The sequence below is a fragment of the Coffea eugenioides genome, chromosome 4 (assembly GCF_003713205.1).
Source record: "Coffea eugenioides isolate CCC68of chromosome 4, Ceug_1.0, whole genome shotgun sequence".
Classification (NCBI taxonomy): Eukaryota; Viridiplantae; Streptophyta; class Magnoliopsida; order Gentianales; family Rubiaceae; genus Coffea; species Coffea eugenioides.
The window spans coordinates 41,717,652-41,740,250 of NC_040038.1; the positions used below are offsets into that span (position 1 = coordinate 41,717,652).

The window sequence follows — 22,599 nt, forward strand, 5'->3', positions numbered from 1 at the left end:
GTCATGGAATTTGGGATCTCAAACTTCTTGCAAAACCAAGAAAAGACTTGTCTAAATTTTTCTCTTTCATTAGTTTGTAAGTGGAGAGCATGTACACAGATGGAGGAGAGATGACACAAGATCTAAATTGAAGAATCAACGATAAAAACAAGAAAGGAAGAAACAGTGGCGGTGGTGATAGTTACAGTAGCCTAATGTCAGGTGGGCTAATAGTATAAAAGAAGAGGTTTCGTGTTGGGTGGACAAATAGAGGTTAGAGTTTGTGAAAGAGATGCAGTCACGAAACTTGAAACTTGAAATTTGAAATTCTATGATTGCTTGTTCGTCTAATTTTTATATCATTTATCCTAATGAGATTTTTCTGTGTTCACTGTTAAATATCTTTTATCTTGATTTGTTTTATACACTTATCTACTTTTGATTTGGTACTTTTCTACGAAAGATAATTCTAGTAGTTCACCACCCTTTTGCAGTAAGATATAAATGTTACTGATAAGGGAGTGAATGCGATTTGGCCAAATCTCAGGGATTAATTAGTAATTTGGCAATATCTCAAGGAAGGTAAATGTGATTAACCCTTTTATAATTTATATATATCCGACCCTCCTCCTTTCTTCTTCCTTTTCCTATTCCCTCCTCCCCTACAACCCTCAAGAGGTTGGGCGGGGATGGGAGGGGAGGGACTAGGAAGGAAGAAGGAAGGGAAGAGAGGAAAGAGGAAGGAAACGGAATCGAGAGGAGGAGAGAGGTGGAGAGGGAGGGGAAGGGGAGAGGCAATCGGGGATGATGGTGCTAGGTGGTGGAAGATGGAGGTGGTAGTTTTTTTTTTACTTAGTTATATTTGAGATTTGTTTGGATTAGGTATTTTTGAAATTATAGTACTATAGCATTGGAAATTTTTTTTTCAAATTAATACTATAGCATTTGAAATTAGTATTATGGATGAGATATTTGAAAATTTTATTTTTGAAAAAACCGATAAATTTGACTCGCAATCCTAAACTTCTTTAACCACCATAGTCTCTCTTTCCCTTCTTGGTGCACTCGAAACAAACAAAGAAACGAAGAGAAAGAAATAAAAAAAAAAGACCAGAAAATTGACAATTCACTTTTCCTTCATATACAATGATGCACTCTAAAGGAAAAAGAAATCAACCGTTCATTTAATTCCTCCACAAGATACAGACAATTACTTAACACTTGATAATTAAACTGAAACTTCAAAGAATATACCTCAATATATAATTTGTTTCTCCTTTTCTTATCTTTATTTTATTGCTTGAAGCATAAACAAAATGAATACCAATAGATAGTTGTTGACAAGTCATCACCTTTTCAGGTAAAGCAGAAGCCAAAAACAAAAACAAAAACAAAAAATTGCAAATTTCATGATGAGTTTTGTGACTTTAACAGTTAAAAGACTTCCAAAAATAAAAGAAAACACTCAGCTCAAGTCTGAAGAGACCAGAGCACACTCCACCCTTCACTCAACTCAGCTCAAGGGAAAAAAATGTTTTCTTGAACAGAAAAAAAAAATTGAAAATCAAAAAACAAGAATACAGCTGATGCAACCGAATGCACCCAAAAAATTGCCTAATTTAATAGCATTATCAGATGCCAACCATGCCTAGAGCGAGAAAATTGTGGGCTAATTCAAATTTAGCCGCATTAATTATCTGGTTAATTTCTGCCTTGACTTTTTGGATTCTGTTTCAGATGCTTCTCCGCAGTTCAGCGCCCCCTTCTACGGGTAATTATTTGTACTATTATTAGTATTAATTGATTCTTTAATCTGCTTTTATTAACCCCTTTTTATTCTGGGCATTGATTTTTGTTCTATGTATAGATTTCCTTTATGCTTAAATGGTAGCATGATTTTTTTTTTTTTATTGAGAACGCATTAATTCTTGTTGATTATATGATCTGATTTGGGATTGTTCCCCATATTAGGCTGCCTTTATTACCGGGATGACTTTTAAATGAGGTGACTTGGGGAAAAAATGGAAACTTTTTGGGAGAAAATAGGTTTCTTGGTCACATAGATAAATGGGATGTTCCAGAAGGGAAAGAATTAATGAATATTGCAATCCGATCCCAGATTGTGTTTTGGATTACTTAAATATTGGGTTTCCCTTTTAATGTGTTGTACTTCATGCAACAAAAGTAGTACATTGCTCTGAGGCACTGCCATTTGGTCCAATTCCCCTTGTTTGGTTTACTGTCGCTGTTATGTGATTAAATCAACAGACACATATAAGCTGATATCCTGTTAGATATCACAATAAATTGAGTACATGGATGTTCTTGCATTAGGATCATCGATCTCGTATGAGGAACGAAGAACGAGATTGTACGATAAATTGTCGAGGGAATTGGACGAGAAAGGAGCTGCGTTTCTAAAATATGGTGAAACTTCACAGTCATTGTCGCTCTCGGATCTTTTTACCATAAAAGATGGAGCTGTGACACCTGTGCTTAAGGTATAAGTTCTGAATAAATTTTTTGCTTCATAGCTTGTGGATGTTTGTTCATTCTTTTGTTTTTGGTGCAAGAGAATGAAGAGTTTGCTCGTTTTTTGTGTAGGCAGCTAATCCCCCGGTGAGAGCGAATGTTTTGTATATGGGCCCTCAGTACTCTGTTCCTATAGCGTAAGTAGTTGATGTCTTTTTGTTTCACATCTTTGCTCTCACCATGTTTCTTAAATTTGAGTCTTTTAGCTTTACATGTTTGCTCTCAATTAGACTAGACAAGTTGAAAAGGACATTTACAATTAAAAATTATATTAATGGTAATTATTCTAGAATATTTCTTGTTTATATCTTATGGTGATGTTGTAATCTGGCAGTTATACCCTATACATATAGATTGCTTTGGTGGCACCATCCTCTTGACTGACTGTTTGCTCTTAAACCATGCTGAAATGAATAAATACTGTCTGTATTTTTAGTAGCATTGCTTCAACTGGAAGTTAAATTGGCCTAGCAGTGTTTAGAATTCTGTGACAGAGCAAGATGAAGAGCAGGACTAGAATTTAAATCCTACTATCACGGCTTGTTATGTCTAACTAGGAGTAAGGGACAAACTAGTCTGGTCATATGAATCCTAGTCTATGGTTGCTAAAAGTTCAAGGTTTGCATCCATGGGTGCTTTATCAATTTTTGTTAGGTTCATGAGTAAAGGGTTATGTCCTACATTGGTTCGAGAGATGGAGAAAGAGCGGTTAATATGTAAATAAGGGGGTCAGAGTTGGGTTCCTAACTTATATATTGGGCTCTTTGGTGGACTCTCTCGAGGTGTTTCTGCCTATCAATTTGCACCCTAGTCCTACTACTTTGCCAAAGAATTTTAAGGTTGTTCGTTAGCAATCCATCATGCGGCAAAAGCAATCCTTTATCCTTTTAGCTATAGATAACAAGAACAATCAAAGTACTTGGTGTAATGAAGAGGATATCTGCCATGATCACATGATCTCCTTGGGGGTCAAGAAAGCTGTTGAAATTTACGTAAATGCATCGGGGCATAGAGTTAATTTGGTTCCTCCAGTTTCACATAAGCCACTTTTAAGTCCCTTATCCAATTTGAACAAAGCAAGGAATCAGCAGAAATTTGTTAATTTGTATACCAGTCCACATCAACTTCTGCAGATGGATAACAACATGACTTCCAATTTCTGGAGGTGAATAAAGTGTACAGGCCTTGACACTTGCAGGTCAAAGCCTAGAGTTTAAGCTCTTTCTGACAGCAATTCAGTTGGACATAAGTGGAGAAGCCATTTGTCTCTAATTATCAACACAAGACAATCCAAATGTTGGCTTTACTGTTTTTTTCCCTGTTTCCTCAATCATCGATAGGATGTCCCAAATTGCGCTGTCTTACGCACATAATGCGATGGAAATAATTGGTATGTGCTGACAACAATTGCAGTGACAAAGGTGGAGAAAAAATGCATTTTCTAGAAAAAAGCTTGATAAGTAGATTAGTTCCTCCAAGTTTGAGAGTTAGCTTCCACTACCTGTTTGAATTGTCTTTTTGGCCTTGGAATATGGCCATGACTCATCCTTGAATCCAGATGTGAAGTCATTGAATAATATGTTCTCCAAAGAACCTAAGACACCAAATTGACCTACTGCAGAGACAAGGCAAGAAACTGCAATCAGTCCAACATTTTGACTATCACCCTAGAGTCGAAACGAGTCAATGTCATCTGAGATGGAGTCATCTTGGTTATTACATCTTTGCAACTTCAATACAAGACAGCAAACAAATTTTTACTTGGATTTATGAGGACTATCTCTGGCATCTTCATGTGATTTGCTGTCCTGAAAATATCTAGGTCGGAGGATTATGTACATCTTCTTTAGAAATCTGAGCATGTAGTTTTTATAATGAAAAACAGGTAAAGAAAGCTATAGTGTTGACTGTTTATATTCATATGTGCATCTTTTGCTTATCATTGTGATACACATATTTCATGCCCCTAATCTTAATTCAACATCTTATGCTTTAAATTTCCTGTTATGTTCTTTTTTGTATCGCATCTTGTTTATATATTGGTTTAAGCTGATTGAAGATGCACACTTTGTTCTTTTCATCGTAGGGAGGCTGTGAAGAGTATACTTTCTCCATATTTTGAGAAAGGTGAGCTACCTTCTATTTGTATTAGTGACATAGCGGAAAAATGGTTTTCTTTCAGTTGATTTAATGCCATAACATACTAGACACTTTTCTTTTCTCATTATTTGTGTTATTGGGATACTTATTTGTTTATTGGCTAGCAATCTGGTTTCAGAACTCTAGTTTGTATCATTTTAGCATGTTTCATGCTTCGCATCACATTTCTGGAGTTCCTGCCACAGAAGCAGAGGTGACTACTACTGTTGCCTCAACTATTAATCCTTATCTTCTTCTAGTTAGATTATACTGATGGCTTGTTTGATTTTCAGATCGAAGCAGAGGTAAATGCTATAAAAGCTGTTGCAGAAGGTCTCTGCCCATTAAGAATCTCCTTGGATAGAGTAGTTTTGACTTCAACTGGGGTGCTTCTAGGTTGTTGGCAGGTTTTTTTCTTCCCTCTGAATCCACATCCCCCCTCTCTCTCGCATACACACACACACAGTGCACGCAGCTTTTTGATAGCAAGCTATCCGATGGGCTGAGGACCAATTGGTTTATGTTGTAGTGCCTTTTGGAAACTAAAACATTTAAAGCAACGTTTCCGGAATATGATTTTGTGCTTTTCCCATGTCTGCTTCTGCAACTCAGGTGCTGGTTTACTGAAAGATCTAGTAGTTCTGTTTATAATCTTGATATTTTTATTTTCCTGAATGACAGTTGTTGGTCTTTTCACAGATCCCCTATTAGTCTTATTCTTGTTTATGCAAAATAGTGACAATTACATCAACAGATGGTAGATAGATTTCTCTTTGCTTCATCATAGATGTCTAGTTGGAATATTGCCTTCCATAAATTGTACATCAGACCATTCTGCATTTGGTGTGTGAGATTCAGAGCTTCAATTATTAAGCAAGATCCACAGACTGGGCCTTTTGAACTATCATTCTAATAAATTTGTCGTACATTGTGGGATGAACAAAGAAGAGAAGAGATTGGGTATGCATGTTGTAGTTCTCTCCCAGTTTTATCTGTAATAAACGTTGCAAGAATGATTAAAATGACAGTGCAAATGACTTGGCATGAATTTCAAGCAACACAGACATCAGTTTTCATTTTGATGGTTTATTTTAATATAATGCTTTTCTTGCTCAGGTGAACTCAGGTGTGGATCCTGTTGTCCTTCGTGACAGATTGAGAACTGCTCTTCCACATGCACCACAAAAACAACTTGTAAGGACCGTACACGTGTTTTGCTTTATTCACATGAGAATCAATGCCATAACATACAAATGATTGTAGGAATTTTAAGTTATTGGATTAAACAGCCACTATTGGATCAGAAAGTGTTGCCAGAGCAGTATCAACTTGATATGAGCATGACTTATATTTTCCTTCTTCACCATCAAGTGAAGTCTGTTAAATAGAATAGTTGCATCAGTTAATCTCTAAAAAGGAGCTTGTGTGCTGTATTATGATTGTTCCTGTCAGTCGATATTAGTGGCAACATTAATATCTATCTTATGGCTTACTTTGTGGTTTCCTCTAATTTCTTGTTAAACTGTTAATATCTCTGACATTGGCTGGTCTGTTTGTTTATGATCCTGATTTCCCTCTCAATAATTAATCTACAGTATGATGCTGCTATTCTCCACACAACATTAGCAAGGCTTCTCGGTCAACCTAAGTTGCCCAAGGTAGTATTCCACAATGCCACTTGAAACTGCCGCATGTGGTTTATGAGCAACAATAAAATGTTGATTAACTTCTTTGTTATGTGAGCTACTATTTCCACACAGAATCAAGGAAGATGATTATTAGAACTAGGTTGGATAACCCTGCCAATGGGCTTAACCTATGACTGCATTTCATCTTTAATGCGATTTGCTGGTTGCACCTCTTGATCTGTTCAGGCACTTAATTCCTGCTTGTATGTGCAACAAGAGACATTTGCGTGCATTTGTCCTATGAATCTACTAATTGAATTTGAAGTTCAGAAAGCTCTCAAAATTGAAATGCTTCTTCATTTCATGTCCACAGGAATCTTAATAGTACCATGCACTTATGTGCAACTTTTAAATTTTGCTAGGAAACAACATGGTTACTGTGAGTAGATATTCTTATAAACAGAGTATAATTGTTTATCAAGACCATACTCTGTAATCCATCTCTGTTCATTGGTTAGCTTATAAAAATCAAGATTTTTCCTCAAATAATCAATTTCTTCATCTCTTGGATAGGAGAACAGAATCACTGGGCTTCAATTTTTCCACGACCTTGTAAATAAACTTAATAGCCAACTCCATGGCATCCAGGTACTCTTTTCCCTGATTATTGACATTATGACTTGTATTCTTAGTATGACATTTTAGTTCTCGTAGTTTTCACAGGCATCACATCTATGAGTAGATTGAATTGGATTTTTCTATCTCTTGAATTCATTAATACTTCAAAAAATTTTATCTTCTCCATGTTAATCTATGGGGTTGCATTCTCCATTTTAATCATCCAGGCACAGGTCTCTGAGCTGTGGTACGTGGAGGAGTATGACGTCTTGGCACTTGCATTGAATGGAAGAATGAAAGTTCACAAGCTTAACCTTGGCTGTTCAAAAGCCTGAGGAATCCAGCATTGACTTGATTCCGCCATGCAGACATCTCTCTCTCTCTCTCTCTCGGCTGCACCAGAAGGCTCCTCGTTTCGCAAGACCTCAGCATACAACCACTGCCTTGCCATTATGCAGGATGGTCACTGTAAAATCTGAAATTAACATAGGATGTTTGTCGCATGTATGTACAAGTAACGTTCACCCTTATGTAACAGTATTACACGGAGCCCTATTCGGCAGATTTCCTGGATCCTCATTGCTCAGTGTAAATTTGCTCCTGTCATACACATTGTACACACTTGTAGGTGAATATTTAGCTGGCATAAAGATAAGAGGTTCTTGATTATTCATGTCTCTGGGAAGGCAAACAAGGGACTTCGATTTATCACAGGACACTAAAGGGTCAGCCTTTTTTAGTCGGTTTTTTCTTTGTCCCAAGTTGGTGAGTTGAATAGGAGGAAAGGAAGCAAACAAACTACACTAGAACTCATAGCTTCCTTGGGCCTTCTGGCTAAGATGAAGCATCGTATCTGTTCTTGTCAGATTAATGTTTGGCGGACCAGGGGCAAGAACGGTTGCAAGGTTACGTACATTTTGCACACGGCGGAACTCTGTTTGTATATGGTGTAATCTACTTTTAATAATGTGTAATTTTAAAACAAAATTTTGTGGGTCCCACACATGTTGTTAAAAACAAGGTACAAAATAAAATTTGAACCGTACAATTTTTTTTAGTCAAATCTTGGCCGTGAACTGTTTAAGGACGGTCCGCCTGATGACCGTCCTTGCCCCAAATCCATGTCTGGCATATGGCCCTTTCTTGCACAGCACACCTTTTGCTTGCCTTCTAACTTTCGTTTCCCTGGAAAAGTTGCAAAAATTAAAATTAGGGATCTCAAGTGAAAACACTGGGATTACTGTTTAAAAAACTAATTAATGGACTCCTCTAAGGTAATGAAATGCAAATCTCCATATTAGATGGTAGTTTTTGAATTTCATAATTTTGGATTACATTTTGATTCACCCATGCGTTCTAAGCTAAACAAAATCAAATCACAAATACGTTTTAGTTTTGAAATTATACAGGCACATAACATTCTTAACACTCCCATGCAACGAACAAGAAATTACTCGTTGATATAAATGTAATAATTTACCTTATATATTATTAACACAAAAAGGAAAATCCTACGCAAAGTGATGTATGATTTATACGACAGAACACTGACCCACCTCGTTCTCATATTTGTATCCATTACTCAGTCATATCATGTTTTTAGAATCGTTTTTTACAGATAAACTCATATACAGAATCCAACCGGATCCTAAACGCAAATAATTTTCTGTTAAATCCATTGAGTACACTTGTACATGATTAATTAGCTTCATTGAGCCAAGGAAAATATAATTCAAAGATCAGATTTTTTGTTTGGTATGAATCACATGTATCCGCATTCGTTTTACAATCTGCGACTAATCTAATTCAAGTTAGGCCAAGGAGAAACTCTCCCAACGTTTTTTCTTTCCATTCCCATAGTTTCAAAGATCAGATGTGGGGAATGCAAAAGAGGGGAGTTTGAGATCAGACATGGTCAGCCATCGAGTCGGTTAATTTTTTCCGTCCCACATTGATTACTTGTAGGAGAGAGAGCAGAGGAAAACTATAAAAGCTGATTAACTGAACCTTTAAACCCATACCTTTCTCGGCCTTTTGGCTAAGATCAAGTGTAGTATCTGTTCTTATCAGTTTAATATCTGATACGTGGGCCATCGGCCCACATGATATTAAATGAATTTTTCTGGGGGAAAGGCCCATCACGGTAGCTTGCTATCGGGGTCTTCGAGCGTCGCCCATGCGTTGCACTGCTGCATGGGCCTGGCGCATCCCACCAAATCTTCATCAAATGTTGTTTCTCGACTTTTAGTATTTGGGGAATGAGCGCTGTTCGTTTGTTGCCAAAAAAAATTTATGCAGATGGGGCTCTAGTAAATGACACGAAAACCATCTAGTTAAATATAGGTCTCATTTGGCAAATAAATTTTTTGAATGTTTATCTAAAAATTTTATTGTAATTTATTGAGAAATTTTGTAAGACTATTGGAATTAAAGTTGTTAAAAAAACTTATAGCAGACAACCAGGCCAGGTTGTGGAAATTAGTAGATAATTAGTAGATAAAAGAAAGCATACAAAAACCTTAACACAAGGGATATGTATTTCTCTCCATTTATATGAATGTTTGGGAAGAAATGAAATAATTTGAGACTCATATTTCTAGTCTTTTATGGGAAATTTGACATGGGTTTTTTTTGTTAGCCTCCTTAAACTTTAAATAAGTTGGATTAAGCACACCTACATTTGGTTTGATGTTTGACTTCGTCCCAAATCATTCTAACAAATCTTTGCCCTTTCTTTAACAAATATTGTGAGAACTTTTTAACATTGAATCATAATTTCAGAATTTTGTGGATAATTGTAATTCAACTCTCTCTCTCTCTCTCTCTCTAAACCAGTGAAACCATTGGTCACGAAATATAAAATGAGAAATATTTCTTTAACTATGTTAGGGTGCCCTTAGGTTGCCGTGGATTTTCACAAACATATTTATAGAAAAGACACATATGTAGAGACCATGCAAAAGCACATCTAAAAACACCAAGAAATTACTTAAAAACATCTAAACAAACACGTTCATAGAATCTTGAAAATTACCCAAAACACACACTTCAACACCTCTTTTACCATCAAGCCCAATTTCTCTTCGGTATTACGCCCACCACAATAATCCTCTCTCAACCCTTGGCATAACTGCCCCACCACCCTCCTCCTTCCCCCTCATCACTTATTGTATCCCCATCTGCCATACCACCTTGCAACAATTCCTTCCATCTTTTTTCCATCTTTGATATGCCCCGCCACCTTTCCCTAGCCTTTAATGTCGAAAGCTAGGGTAGCATTGGTAAGTGGCTAGATGGAAGAGGCTGTAGGGAAGAAAATAAATCAGTGAGGTTGACAATTTTTGGGGTCATTTTGGACAAATCAAACACCATCTTATCAAGCATCCAATAATCATTTTTAAAAAGATAAAAAACCCCAGCTGTCACTAAACTATTGGTCAGATCATGTTTTGGCCATCAAACTATTTTTCATTAGTAATTGACCACTAAATAACTTAATCAGTAAACTCGTGACTATTTAGTCAATAATTGCTCTTAATCTGTAAAATTAGCAGTTAATCTGTAAAATAGGGTCGCGTAGTTGTTGGACAAAATTATCCCGCATTTTGCCACGTGCACTACTAATTTCACAGATTAAGAACAATTATCGACTAAATGGTCATGGATTTACTGATTAAGTTGTTTAGTGGTCAATTACTGATGAAAAATAGTTTGATGGCCAAAATATAATCTGACCAATAGTTTAGTGGCCGCTGAAGTTTTTTGTCCTTTTTAAAATCCATACAAGCACTTCATTCAAATACTTTACAAAAACACATATCCACAATAAAATGTATTAGAAAAAATTCTTAAATAAACAACAATCCTAACAGGTGGTGGAGCCAAGTGCAACCAAGGGAGGGCAATTACCCCTTCTTAATTTTGAAAAGTTTAATAATTAAGGTTAGAAATTTTTTAATTTTATTTTTTATTTGTTCCCAATAAAATTTGACAAATGCAAGAAAAGAGGGAAAAGAAATAGAGGAGTAAGAGAAGGAGAGGAGGAGGATGGCAGGGCAAAGAGGGTGGAGGCGGCCGGGAAAGAGAGAGGAGGGGGTGGTGGCAAAAGTGAGGGGGAAATGGTGGCAGAGAGCAGTGATGGTGGAGGTGGGGGCAACAGTGATGGAGGAGGTGATATGATGAGGAATAATGGTGGTGGAAGAGGGAAAAAGATGTGTGTTTTTAGTATTTTGGGTGTATTTTTGATGTTTTGACATATGTTTTTATGAAAGGGAAAATCATTCAAAACGTCTCTCACATTTTGCAAGATAACTTTTTTCGTTACTTACTTTTAAAAGTGTAATTTTACGTCCCTTACAAATTCATCTTGATCAAATTTGGTCTCTACTTAGGTTTCCGACTAATTTTTGGTCGGAATCCATTACGTGCTTTGCACGCGATCATTTTTTTAAGGGCAAAATTGTTAAATCAAATTTTACATAATTCGATTCATAGTCCCTCATATTTCGCAAAATGCATGTTTTCATCCATAATAATTTATAAAATGAATTAGTTTGTCCCTTACATTTCACAAAATGAATTTTTTCATCTCTCACATTTTTCAAAATGAATTTTTTCATCTTTCATTGATCATGTGTACGAATAGTTTTTTTTCTTTAAATCCATGTATATATCTATTTGATTTCACCTTAATAGTACGAATACCATGTAATATATCTTTAGTTAATTTCACTTAAACAAGTTAATCGTAATTGTAATATGCTATTCAACATATATATATACAGGGGTTTAAAACTAACAATTTTCTTTTAAACCATGCATATATCTAGATGATTTCACCATGTGAACCTATTCAATATTTGTGACTTTTGTCTTTCAGTAATAATTTATTTATTGAGTTGTATAATAAGACCATCTAATTAATGTCTTAACTTAAATTCTATAGTCGTGCTAAAAAATTGCAGTTTAAATTTGAAATTTCTACTCGCCACTTTTAGGACCAACATTTGAATTACTTGTTTTGTGATTGTTTTAAAATTTGAAAGTGCCAATCACTTACTTCTTTTTGTCATACTTTTCCTTTGTTTATTTTTTTGTCCAAATTTAATTCAAAATAAATACTCGATAATGTTTAGAATTAAATGTCTTCTTTGTTTTCAATTTTCGAGTAACGAAATGAATATGAATGAAAAACTAATAATTTTTTTAAAATCCATGTATATATCTATTTGATTTCACCTGAACAGTACGAATAGCATGTAATATATATCTATTTGATTTCGCTAGATGAAATCAAATAGAGATATATAATGTGGTATTCGTACTGTTTAGGTGAAATCAAATATATATATATATACATGTGTTTAAAAAAATTATTCGCACACATGATCAATAGGAATGAAAAAAATCCATTTTGAAAAATGTGAAGGACGAAAAATTCATTTTGTGAAATATGAGGGATGAAAAAAATTATTTTGTGAAATGTGAGGGACTATGAATCGAATTATATAAAATTTGATTGACAATTTTGTCCTTCAAAAAATGATCACATGCAAGGCACGTAGTGGATTTCGGTCAAAAACTACTCCGAAACTTAGGTATAGGGACCAAATTTGACCAATGTGAATTTGTAAGAGACGTAAAATTACACTTTTAAAAGTGAAGGACGAAAAAAGTTATTTTGCAAAATGTGAGGGATGTTTTGAACGATTTTTCCTTTATAAAATTTGAACTTGGGATGTTCTAATCAGTTACTGTAGCAATGTAGATAAATTTGTAATAAAACTTTATCTATAAAAAATACGTAAAAAAAATAATCATAATAAAACTTTGTTTATTAAAAACATGCAAGAAAAAAAGACGATAATAATGTGAGTTGTGATAAAATACTGCTGCCCTACCCAAAAAATAGGTATGCTACATGCAGCGCGGTCGGTATCCCGCCCCTTCGTAAAGGACTAGTAATCAAATTATAAGGCAAAGTACAGAAATAGATATAGATAGGGCAAAGTACAGAAATAGGAGACACCAAATAATACGAGTTATACTTGATAGGGCAAAGTAGAGAAATAGCAGACGATAATAATATGAGTTGTACGTTGATTAGGAAGAAATCAACTATTATTAGTTGTACATTAATTAGGAAGAAATCAACTATTTTAAGTAAACGAATAACTCATGTAATAATTGATCCATTCGTACATGGACATCTAAGTCTATGGTTACAAGGGAGAGGAAGAAATCAACTATTTTTAGTGAACAAATAACTCGATTAACAATTGGTATATTCGTACATAGAGACCTAAGTCTATGGTTAAAAGAGGAGAGGACGAAGAAATTTGCATTAATAGAAAGGAAAAAACAAAAATGCTACATAAAGTAGAGAAACAAACGACTAAAGGATTGTCATTTTCTGCCAGAAAATTGCATCGTTTTCTGTGATCACATTTCTCTATTACCTTTTTTCCTTACATACATTAAATCGCTATAATAATTTTTTCATTAAAAATGACGGAAAATGCAATCCAAACGGGGCCTAAGTATCATGTGACAGCCCCACCTTCCCCTAAGGCGAACCAAAGGGGTTAGCAGACTGCCTGCCCAACTCTCGCCAGGACTAACGGTGCAATTTAGAGCGATCTATTGCGTTCCGGAACTTATAACGCGCGTAAACAAGTCAAACTGGCAAAATAACCCAAACTAAAAAAAATAAAATCCGGAGTCGGCCAGGAATAGTAACCGACCCGTCAGAACCCAACAAAACATCAAAGATACATATACAACATCAAATTCAGCGTTTACAAGCCAAAATGGAATAGGAAAGTTACTCAAAAATTAATACATGTACGGTTGCCAAAATAAAAGTGAAAACGGCCCCAAAGGCACATTTAGGGTTTCAATTCATAAACTATACAAGAGAGATATTCATTTAGTTCATTCGGCAACCAATTATCAAAAGTCATTCCAAAAGCAGTCAGATTCCTGTAAGGAAAACAAAAGGAACGGGGTGAGCTAATTGCCCAGTGAGAATACTATCACTCAAGCAAACCAAGTACATATAAGCATCAAGCTTTTCATTCAATACATGAAAAGTAAGCAAAGGCACACATCACATGTGTGATAAAAGGATACGGGTGGCTCTCAAGAGCCCTTTTCCCTCGTTTGCATTTCTTGATCGAACTTCATTGACTCTCCGTCAATTCAAAAGTAACCAACCGTAGACTCCACTTTACTTCCATTCCTTCCACCCAACATACCCCTACCGGGCCCGAACTCCAAACACTTGCACTTTGGTATTACTCGAGTATACCGGAATCGAGAGTCTCTCATACTACAAGATTCCATATAACATTTTCCCAAGGATCATTAATTGGCACGACCAAGCCCTCGCCGGCTCGATTCAATCAACTACCAATGGGGTTGAGCTCAAAGATAACAATTGTAGTCGTTGGATACTCGTCCAAACGACACCAAGCCATGTACTTTCATTTCATGTAACATTTCGTATAACATTCCAATAACATAGTAAACAATAAGTGAGAGTGATAAAGTACGCTCTCACTTCAATCAATTCACATTCAATTCACTTCAAGCAATTCACATTCAAAGCCATATAATAACACACAAGAGAGTAGTACACTCACCAAGCTTGCAAATGAGGTTTCATGCACTTCCGTCAAAAGAACGTCGTGCACCAACGTCACGCCCTAAAATATGCAAACAAGTACAATGAGACTCGATAACGAGTCATAAACCAATGCCAAATACGACCCCAATAGGGTTCCATAAGCATATACAAGCATTAAAGAAAACCAGAAAATCCGGAAATGAAACTAGTTGTAACCCTGAAAAAAATAGTTTTCGACCTCATTTTACGGTAATGGCACCAAAGACACTACGATTATCGGATGAAGGTGAAAGATCCACCGTTTCGAAGCTAAGAGATAGGACTACAATATTACAGAAGGTCACTCAACCCAGTTTTGAGTGTAACCAGGTCAAAAATGCAAGATACTACACCAGAATCACAAAAACAGATTCACAGAACGCATTCTAGCGGAAACATCATAAATCAGGCTATCCAAGTCCAAATCCAGAAATTCCAAAACCAGCTGAAAGCTAAGAAACAGGGCTACATTTCATCAGAAGGCCTCAACAACCAATTCGGAAGCATTCCTAACCAAAATAACCAATTACAGAAGCAATTCTCCAATTCGGGTAAAACCAGAACAGCAAGGGTAATTTCGACTTTTCTCAAGTTACGCTACTCCGATTGACCTGAAATTTTGCAGGCACCTCTAAAATATCATTCCCTACAATTTTCATGTTTTAAACCAAGGCCAATTCGGCCTCTAACTAGGAGCTACAAAACCGGGCAGAATGTTCTTCATAAAAACCCTAACTTGTCAATTTTTCTTCCAAACAGAAATTGGTTGTAATTACCCACTTTTTCCACCTCCTAGAGTCATTATATACCATTTCCAATCATCATAGATATCCACACAATCATGTTCATATAAAACAGAAAAATCACCAATAAATAGAAAACTTCACTAATTCAACCACAAATCAAGATGTAATCCATAATATTGCACCTTATACTACCACTAATCACAAATTAAGCATCATTAGAGGGAGGAGAATGGTTCTTCTCAACTCACCTTAGAAACAAGAGAGAGGGAGCAATAGGTCCTCTTAGCTTTCCAAATAACTCCACAAATCAACTCACTAACACTAATTGAAGAGATTTTATGGAGAAATTTCAAGTTTCAATGGTTGGTTGGATGGTTTTGAGCTAAATGGAAACAAAACATGAAGAGTTTCTTTCTTTCTTTTTGAGAGAGAGAGCCGGCCACAAGAGAAGAGAAAATGGAGAAATTTTGGTTAATTTTGTGCTTTATTTGGTCAAATAGAAAAGGTGAATAGTAGTCTTATTGTAAGAAACAATCCCATGGTGACACCTGTCACCTTTTATTAAATGCTTACCTAACTTGTCTCTCTTATACCAATCCACATGGCATCTTCTAATTATCTCTTAACACCCGATAATTTAATTTCAGTATCCAAAACTTAACCTAGTTGGCCGAATTTTTTCGAACTTTCCGCACTAGCGGGTCCCACGTCCGGTATACGCTCTTAATTTCTCAAAAACTATTTGATACTAAAAAAAATCATCTAAAAATTATATCTGCTCCTTAAAATTATCTAGAAATTTTCCTAATCACGAAAATGCAGAAAACAAGCCATGTAAGATAATAAAACCTAGAAAATGGGAAAAATTACGGGTTCTCACATATCACGACATAGAAGTCGATGTATCTACCAATGTTGTGGTTGTGGTCTTTGTTGCAACTTGACCCTTATTTAATAGACGTTGAGGTAAGTTAACTACTCTAGAATGGACCACAAGTTCAAAGGGAACAAGTTTAAACGGTCGTAGAAAAATTGCTTGGATTCATTTTGTTCAAACGTACAAAATATAATCTCATTTGTTCAAAATGTAATTCACTTTCAACAATTTATAAATATAAAACAAAAATTTGTGGAGCGCACACATAGTGCAAAATTAATTTAGAAAATGTCATTGAACCTTACTTTTTTTAATCAAATCATGACCGTTAACGTTCAGAAACGGTTGCTACGTATCCCATTTTGCTCTAGAAGCGTTAGAGACGGGGATAGCTACAAAAAGTTGGCTAGCGTATTAAGAATAACTCATTATCCTTCCAAAATTAACCTTTTTGGAATATGGGCGCCAACAAAATCAATGTGTGCAATAATGGTTGTTACCCATCACAAAAGACTTAAAGTCTCGGTGGAGTGGGACATTAAGAATTCAAATTTTGCCTCCCATCACTTGTCACTATATGTGATTTCTCCAAATTCATACGGGTGCGTAGTATATCTATTTGATATGTGGTTCAGCCCCGTCTATTTAGGCTCAGTTGTGTTTTTCCTAAAATAAGTTAGATTAAGAATAGAGTAGATAAGTGATGAGTGATTAAAAAAAACAAAACAAAACCAATGTGCAAAAGAAGTTCATAGTGTACAAATTGAAGGACCAAGGATAGGAACAGTCAACAGAGAAATTATCCGGACCAATTTTGTTCATTTTGCCCAAGATGTAACTCAGTTTGTACACGATATAACTTATTTTGCACAACATGTAACTATAGAACAAAATTTTGTGAGTTCCCACACATGATGTGAAAAATAATGTATCAATTGAAATCTGAACATTATTTTTTTTGATCAAATTTTGACCATCAATCTTCTGGAACGATTGCTTTTCATACCCCATTTCCCAATAATGGCTGTTGGCTACTACAAAAAACTTAAAGTTTCGATAGAGTGGGAGGCCAATGTTCAAATCTTACCTCCCATCACTTGACAGTATAAGTAGTTCTTCCAAATTTATACCGGCGCATTGTGTACTTATTTGGTCCGTGGTTCAGTCCCATCTATTTCTCAATAGGCTCAGTTAGACTTCTCCTAGAATATGTTGGAATAAGAATAGAGTAGTAAGTGACGAGTGATAAAAAAAAAACCAATGTGCAAAGAAGTTCATAGGGTACCAATTGACGGTTGGAAGTCGAAGAATCCTAATTGGTGGCGACTGGTGAGTGTACGAGACTCGTCCTGGCAAGCACTAGCAAATAATTTACCCACGTTTGGGAAAAGAGAGAAGCCCGATCATCATCATGTTTGTAGCGTGGCAAAGTGCTAAAGGACAAAAGACACAGCTGACGTGGGACACTGCTGCCACCAAGTTTCATCCCATGTATCGGAGCTTCCTACTTCCCGCAGGTGCTGGCCACACGCCCATCCTCAACTCCTCACATTCCCCAGCCACGCCCGACACGACCCATTTAGACCGACGTGATACTCTCCCGACTCAATCTCCTCGCAACCCTCTTGGTTAAATCACAAGGGTCAGTCTTGGATTGCTTAAGTCTATATTGTTTGTCACACACAATTTCTTGATCTTTTCTTGCCTTCTTATTCTTGGGTCTTTTTTTTTTTTTTGTACTTCCTTGATTGAGACCTCATTTGATAGGGCTGTATTTCTCAGCCAAAAGGAAAAAAGAAACTTTCAGCTTAATTTCTTCCATCGTTTCATTTTCTTGGGAAGCAGATTATAGGAGACTAGCTCTGGTTTTTCCCTTAAAAATTAGGTATTATAGGCGCTTTTAACGAATTGAAATACCGTTTCTTTATTTGGTTTTTGTCATCCATGTCTTCTGTGCTGACAGGTGAAGGGGATTAAAGGATAATACAGAGTTGTGGGTCCAGTTTTATGGCTCTTTGCCTAGTATATGGTGTGTTGAACTCCAATTTCTGATCTTTGTCTGTTTTTTTTTTCTCTTTTCACGATGACAGGGTGTTTGTAATTGAAATCTAATCTGATAAAGCATCACTAGCTAGCGGAGAAATGAGCATGAGTTCAGAGGAAAGTCCTGAATCAACACTTGAACCCGTCAGCAGGGCGGTCCAGACACCAACAACCAAGTAAGCACTTGAATTTATAAGAGCATTTATTTGTAAATACTTGTTGAGTATTTTTTTTTTTACATTTATTAGAGTAGAACAAGGGAGGGATTCTTGGATTATATTCAACCATAGCTGCTTTGATCATGATGTATATAATCTAGTTTTGGGTTACCAGTCAACATCAGAGATATGAACGGCTTATATCTTGACAATAGATGCTAAGGAATTATGTAAAACTTGATATAGTTCTTTTCTTAACATAACGCTTATCTTAATGGATATGTTGTACTTTTAGATTTCTCAATTTTGCTGATGCAAAGATTATATGATTTGATTGGGAAGTGCGTTAGCTGTCAATAGATCTGATACGGTTATGTGTTGTTAATCTATGGATAGTTTAAAAAGGAAGAATACATTAGGAAAAATAAAAGTATGGTATGATACATCAAACAGGTATCTTTGTTGGGGATAAATGAGGCACTTGATTTTCCTACCAATAGCAGTTTGCCTCTGCATTCATTTGAAATCATAGTTAGCACTATTTGGCCCAAGCTTGTTATAATGCCTCCCTTATGAGCATAACTAACATCTCGAATCGTTCTGTCGTGAGACATCCATGAAACTGCTTCATGCCGAATACCTTCTTCTATTCTCTGTGGTTAAGTTGTTCTTTGCGGGACATACTCCCTTGGTGTGTTTCTGGCATTTAACCATAAGCAATGGATTGCTTTCCCTGTAAGTTTACTTAATAGAATTCAGAGACCAGTTAGCAAATTTTGGTATTCAAGAAAGTAAATGTTTCTCACCTTCAAAATTTGAAGAATGTATTTAATCTTTTCCAATAGGGAGTTTGATGTCCTTTGGTGGCTTGTGTCTTTAAAGTTGAAATGAATCTTATTTATGGGAATTTAACAGTTACTTGTCTGGTTTTCTATGTTATTCATGTGAAACCCATTGCTCCTGTTCACCCCCGTCTCATGGCATGGCCAAAGGGCAATTTTGTTCCTGCAAGTAGGTTCTTCGTTTTAGATCTGATAAGATATTGATGTGGAAAACATCGTCGGACTGAGAATGTCTCATGGTAATAGAAGTTTTGAGTCTTGTTTTGTAATTTGCATCATTGCTGGAAAACATTTTTAGAAATACTAGTGAGTTCTATGTCATTTTATAACAGGTCAAGCTTGTCTTGTATATTGCTTAGATATATCTAAAAACCATGCTTACACTGCAGGTGCCAGTCCGGCAGGAAGCATCAGGGGAAAGTGCCAAAAAGAATTCACAAGGCTGAGAGGGAGAAAATGAAGCGGGAGCACTTAAATGACCTCTTCCTCTCTTTGGCCAATGCTCTCGGTAAGTCCATGTTCTAGTGATTCTGTCTTCCTCTTTCTACATCTTTCCATGAAAAAGCCCAATGATCGATCCTCGTTCAATTCCCAAAAGTGCAAACAATACGAACAGTTTGAATGAAATGGATTTTATGTAATTTTATCTTGCAGAAGTGTCTGAGGAGACAAATGGAAAGGCTTCTGTATTAAGTGAAGCTATTAGATTTGTGAAGGACATGCTTGCTCAGATTGAGTCTCTTAGAAGTGAAAATGCAGCTTTATCATCAGAATCTCAATATGTGGGTATTTTAGATCCTCAACTGGTATCTCTAGATGGCAATACAAATGTTTAATAGGTCCTTATGTTAAAATATCATCCCGTTGTAACAACAGATGACTATGGAAAAGGAGGAGCTCCAAGACGAGACTACTTCTTTAGAGTCTCAAATTGCGGAACTGCAAAATCAGCTAAGAGAGAGAGTAGGCGAAGCAGAACTTGACTTGAATGCAACTCCTGAAGGTCAGTTCGATGGGTCAACACCACATCAAGTTGATGATTGCTTCAGATTTCCTGCTCTAGGACCTGCAATTCAGCAACCTCAAAATGTAAAACCTGTATACGTCATCCCATTATGTTCCGATCCCAGTGTTTTCCAACAGCCTGGTAATGCGGAGACCGCTTCGAGCCCTCTAACAATGGTGAGCAAACCACAAGCTAGGTACCCCACTCCTGCTGATACATGGACATCGCAACTCCTTGAAAAGCATCCTGATTTAGGTGGAGGAGATGAACATTGTGGTGGCCGCAGCTGTTAACATACGGTCCATAAGCCCAAATAGCGTAGTCACATAGTTGCACTTCTAATTCCCTTAGTTTCACAACTTGCAGTTTACTGCTTTTTAGTTTAGTTGGGTATGCTTTTATGGCAAATACAATTTGAATGTTTTCATGTTTGAGAGGGTGGAAGAATTGACTCTGATGTCTTTTTAGTATCCAGCAAAATCATCAATCTATTGTAGCATTGGAAATAGATAAGATGTCCAAACAATGCATGATCCTGAAGCAATGCATCCACTTTCCTCAAGGTGTTTCCCACTGCCTGCGAAACACAAGATCTAGTTCAGGAGCACTGCTGCTTCCTTTTCTTCTTCCACCAGTTTTACAGATGTCCTTAGTTTGCTTTTTGAACACAAACATCCTGCATGACATGACTGTTAATATTCTTGATCATCTATTCTATTGTTTGTAGTTTTGTCCCTTGAGTGCTCACTGAGAGGATACATAATTTTTTTTTTTTTTACGACACGGGGGTATCCGGGTTTTCGACATGACTAATTCCCCTGTGATCCGGGAAAGGGCACCATAATCCACTCCGAGCACGGTAATTATAGGACTCGAACACTGATCAATGTCTTAAAGAAGGACTATATGACCGGCCGAGCTACCCGTGGGGTGAGAGGATACATAATTAAGTAGACAAATTTGTGAACGGGCTTTCCGCAATGTGTTATTAGACTTGATAGCCATTCATGATTGTAGAATTGCAATTGCATAATTAAGTGAGTTACACTTGTACCACTTAAGCCTCCTTTTCTTGGAATTTCCCAATTTTAAAGTACAGCTTGCTAAACAATAGACTTGGAGGAAGAAAAAACCATTTTCCCTTAAAATTGATGGACTAGATGACAAATTTGATTTTAGATCAGAAAAAAAGTGCAAAGCATATAGAAATGCTGTTTAGAAAATGATATCCATAAGGGAAGAGGTCGCTTTTCAACTAACAGCACATTCATTTCCAAAGCAGATTCTGTCTTTTCCTACATGAGAACATAGGAAATGGATCCAATAACCAATCATGCGGAATGTAGAAGAAAGTGGCCTTATTGTTAATTTCTTTGATTACCGGCCATTTTCTTTGCGCTATCATCAGGGTTCAGGTCCAGTAGGTGACCTGTCCCACCCAACCCATCATTACCAACAATTGCATTAAAATCTGTACTCTGTCTATCAATTAATGTCATCCAAGTAGAGCCAGGGGTTCATCTATCGTTTCGAAAAAAAAAAAAAAAAGTAGAGCCAGGAGATAAGCAGGTGCCAAACAAACAATTTTTGGATAGAGTATTATTTGGAATATTATTTGAAATAATTATTGTAGTATTTTTTGTGATGTGATATATGTGAAATAAAAAAGTAATTGAAAATATAAAAAAGTGGGTTAAAAAATATGTTTATAATGCAAGCGAAATATTATTTGGGATAATTTCACTGTCCAAACATTGTTCAACTTTCATTTGATTTCGTACAGAGTTTTGAAAATATTTTCTTAGAACTTGTCTTAAAATATTTTCTTAAATGAAGTAATCGCGACCAAGATTTTATCTCACTGAGTTTGAACGAGTTTTTATGTGCAACAACAGTCAGTTTTATATTTTTGAGTCGAGTTAGAAAAATCAACGAATACTTACGTTTGGATTGTAATTTTTCAAAAAAAAAAAAAAATTGTTACGTTTTTCGTGAACACATTTTTCAATCACCTTTTCATCTCACAAATATCAAATAACTACAGTAATTTTTTTACAAAAAGTCCAGAAAAATGCAATCCAAACAAAACATCAAATCTTGTGCAAGTTTATTGTCCTCACTCAATTGACCAGCTCTAAAGTCTTATAGTAAAACATATTGGGGCATGAACGCTTTGTGAATCGACCATATAATTGGTTAACGATTAATAGGAGGGGCAAATTCTTAAGTCTCTAAAACTTAAGATTTGTTTAATGTCAAAGTTAATGAGAGGTGAGAAACGAAACATAAAAAGATAAAATCGATATTTCTTAATGATGAATTGCTTATGTAAAGAGTTGAGAGTTATCTTTGGACAATATAATGT

The 22,599-nt window shown here is 36.0% G+C and overlaps 2 protein-coding genes and 1 non-coding gene across 4 annotated transcripts; all 3 read left to right on the forward strand.

Annotated features, from left to right (window-relative positions):
- The first annotated feature begins 1,454 nt into the window (after window positions 1-1,454).
- On the forward strand, window positions 1,455-7,565 carry LOC113768834. The gene is made up of 10 exons (XM_027313340.1): window positions 1,455-1,750; window positions 2,314-2,480; window positions 2,584-2,648; window positions 4,598-4,638; window positions 4,776-4,864; window positions 4,944-5,057; window positions 5,767-5,844; window positions 6,246-6,308; window positions 6,852-6,926; window positions 7,124-7,565. The coding sequence occupies exons 1-10, from the start codon at window positions 1,615-1,617 to the stop codon at window positions 7,229-7,231; spliced, it is 936 nt and encodes a 311-aa protein (XP_027169141.1). The 5' UTR covers window positions 1,455-1,614; the 3' UTR covers window positions 7,232-7,565.
- Window positions 7,566-8,913: 1,348 nt separating this feature from the next.
- Window positions 8,914-9,109, forward strand: LOC113769678. Its single transcript, XR_003468227.1, has one exon. It is a non-coding gene; the product is annotated as a U2 spliceosomal RNA (small nuclear RNA).
- Window positions 9,110-17,678: 8,569 nt separating this feature from the next.
- LOC113768312 (transcription factor bHLH47-like) lies at window positions 17,679-20,807 on the forward strand. 2 transcript variants are annotated; one of them, XM_027312611.1, is made up of 5 exons: window positions 17,679-17,827; window positions 18,276-18,404; window positions 19,618-19,736; window positions 19,883-20,010; window positions 20,105-20,807. In XM_027312611.1, the coding sequence occupies exons 2-5, from the start codon at window positions 18,328-18,330 to the stop codon at window positions 20,525-20,527; spliced, it is 747 nt and encodes a 248-aa protein (XP_027168412.1). In that variant the 5' UTR covers window positions 17,679-17,827; window positions 18,276-18,327; the 3' UTR covers window positions 20,528-20,807. The 2 variants fall into 2 exon arrangements, with proteins under 2 accessions (XP_027168412.1, XP_027168413.1); XM_027312612.1 differs by lacking the exon at window positions 17,679-17,827 and adding an exon at window positions 17,913-18,070.
- Window positions 20,808-22,599: the final 1,792 nt, after the last annotated feature.

Bases quoted from the DNA above. Each gene is read 5' to 3' on its own strand.
- LOC113768834 (XM_027313340.1), top strand. From the start codon at position 1,615: ATGCCAACCATGCCTAGAGCGAGAAAATTGTGGGCTAATTCAAATTTA. The intron at 1,751-2,313 runs GTAATTATTTGT...TTCTTGCATTAG, and splicing joins TTCAGCGCCCCCTTCTACGG to GATCATCGATCTCGTATGAG. The intron at 5,058-5,766 runs GTTTTTTTCTTC...TTTCTTGCTCAG, and splicing joins TGCTTCTAGGTTGTTGGCAG to GTGAACTCAGGTGTGGATCC.
- LOC113768312 (XM_027312611.1), top strand. From the start codon at position 18,328: ATGAGCATGAGTTCAGAGGAAAGTCCTGAATCAACACTTGAACCCGTC. The intron at 18,405-19,617 runs GTAAGCACTTGA...CTTACACTGCAG, and splicing joins GTCCAGACACCAACAACCAA to GTGCCAGTCCGGCAGGAAGC. The intron at 19,737-19,882 runs GTAAGTCCATGT...TTTATCTTGCAG, and splicing joins CTCTTTGGCCAATGCTCTCG to AAGTGTCTGAGGAGACAAAT.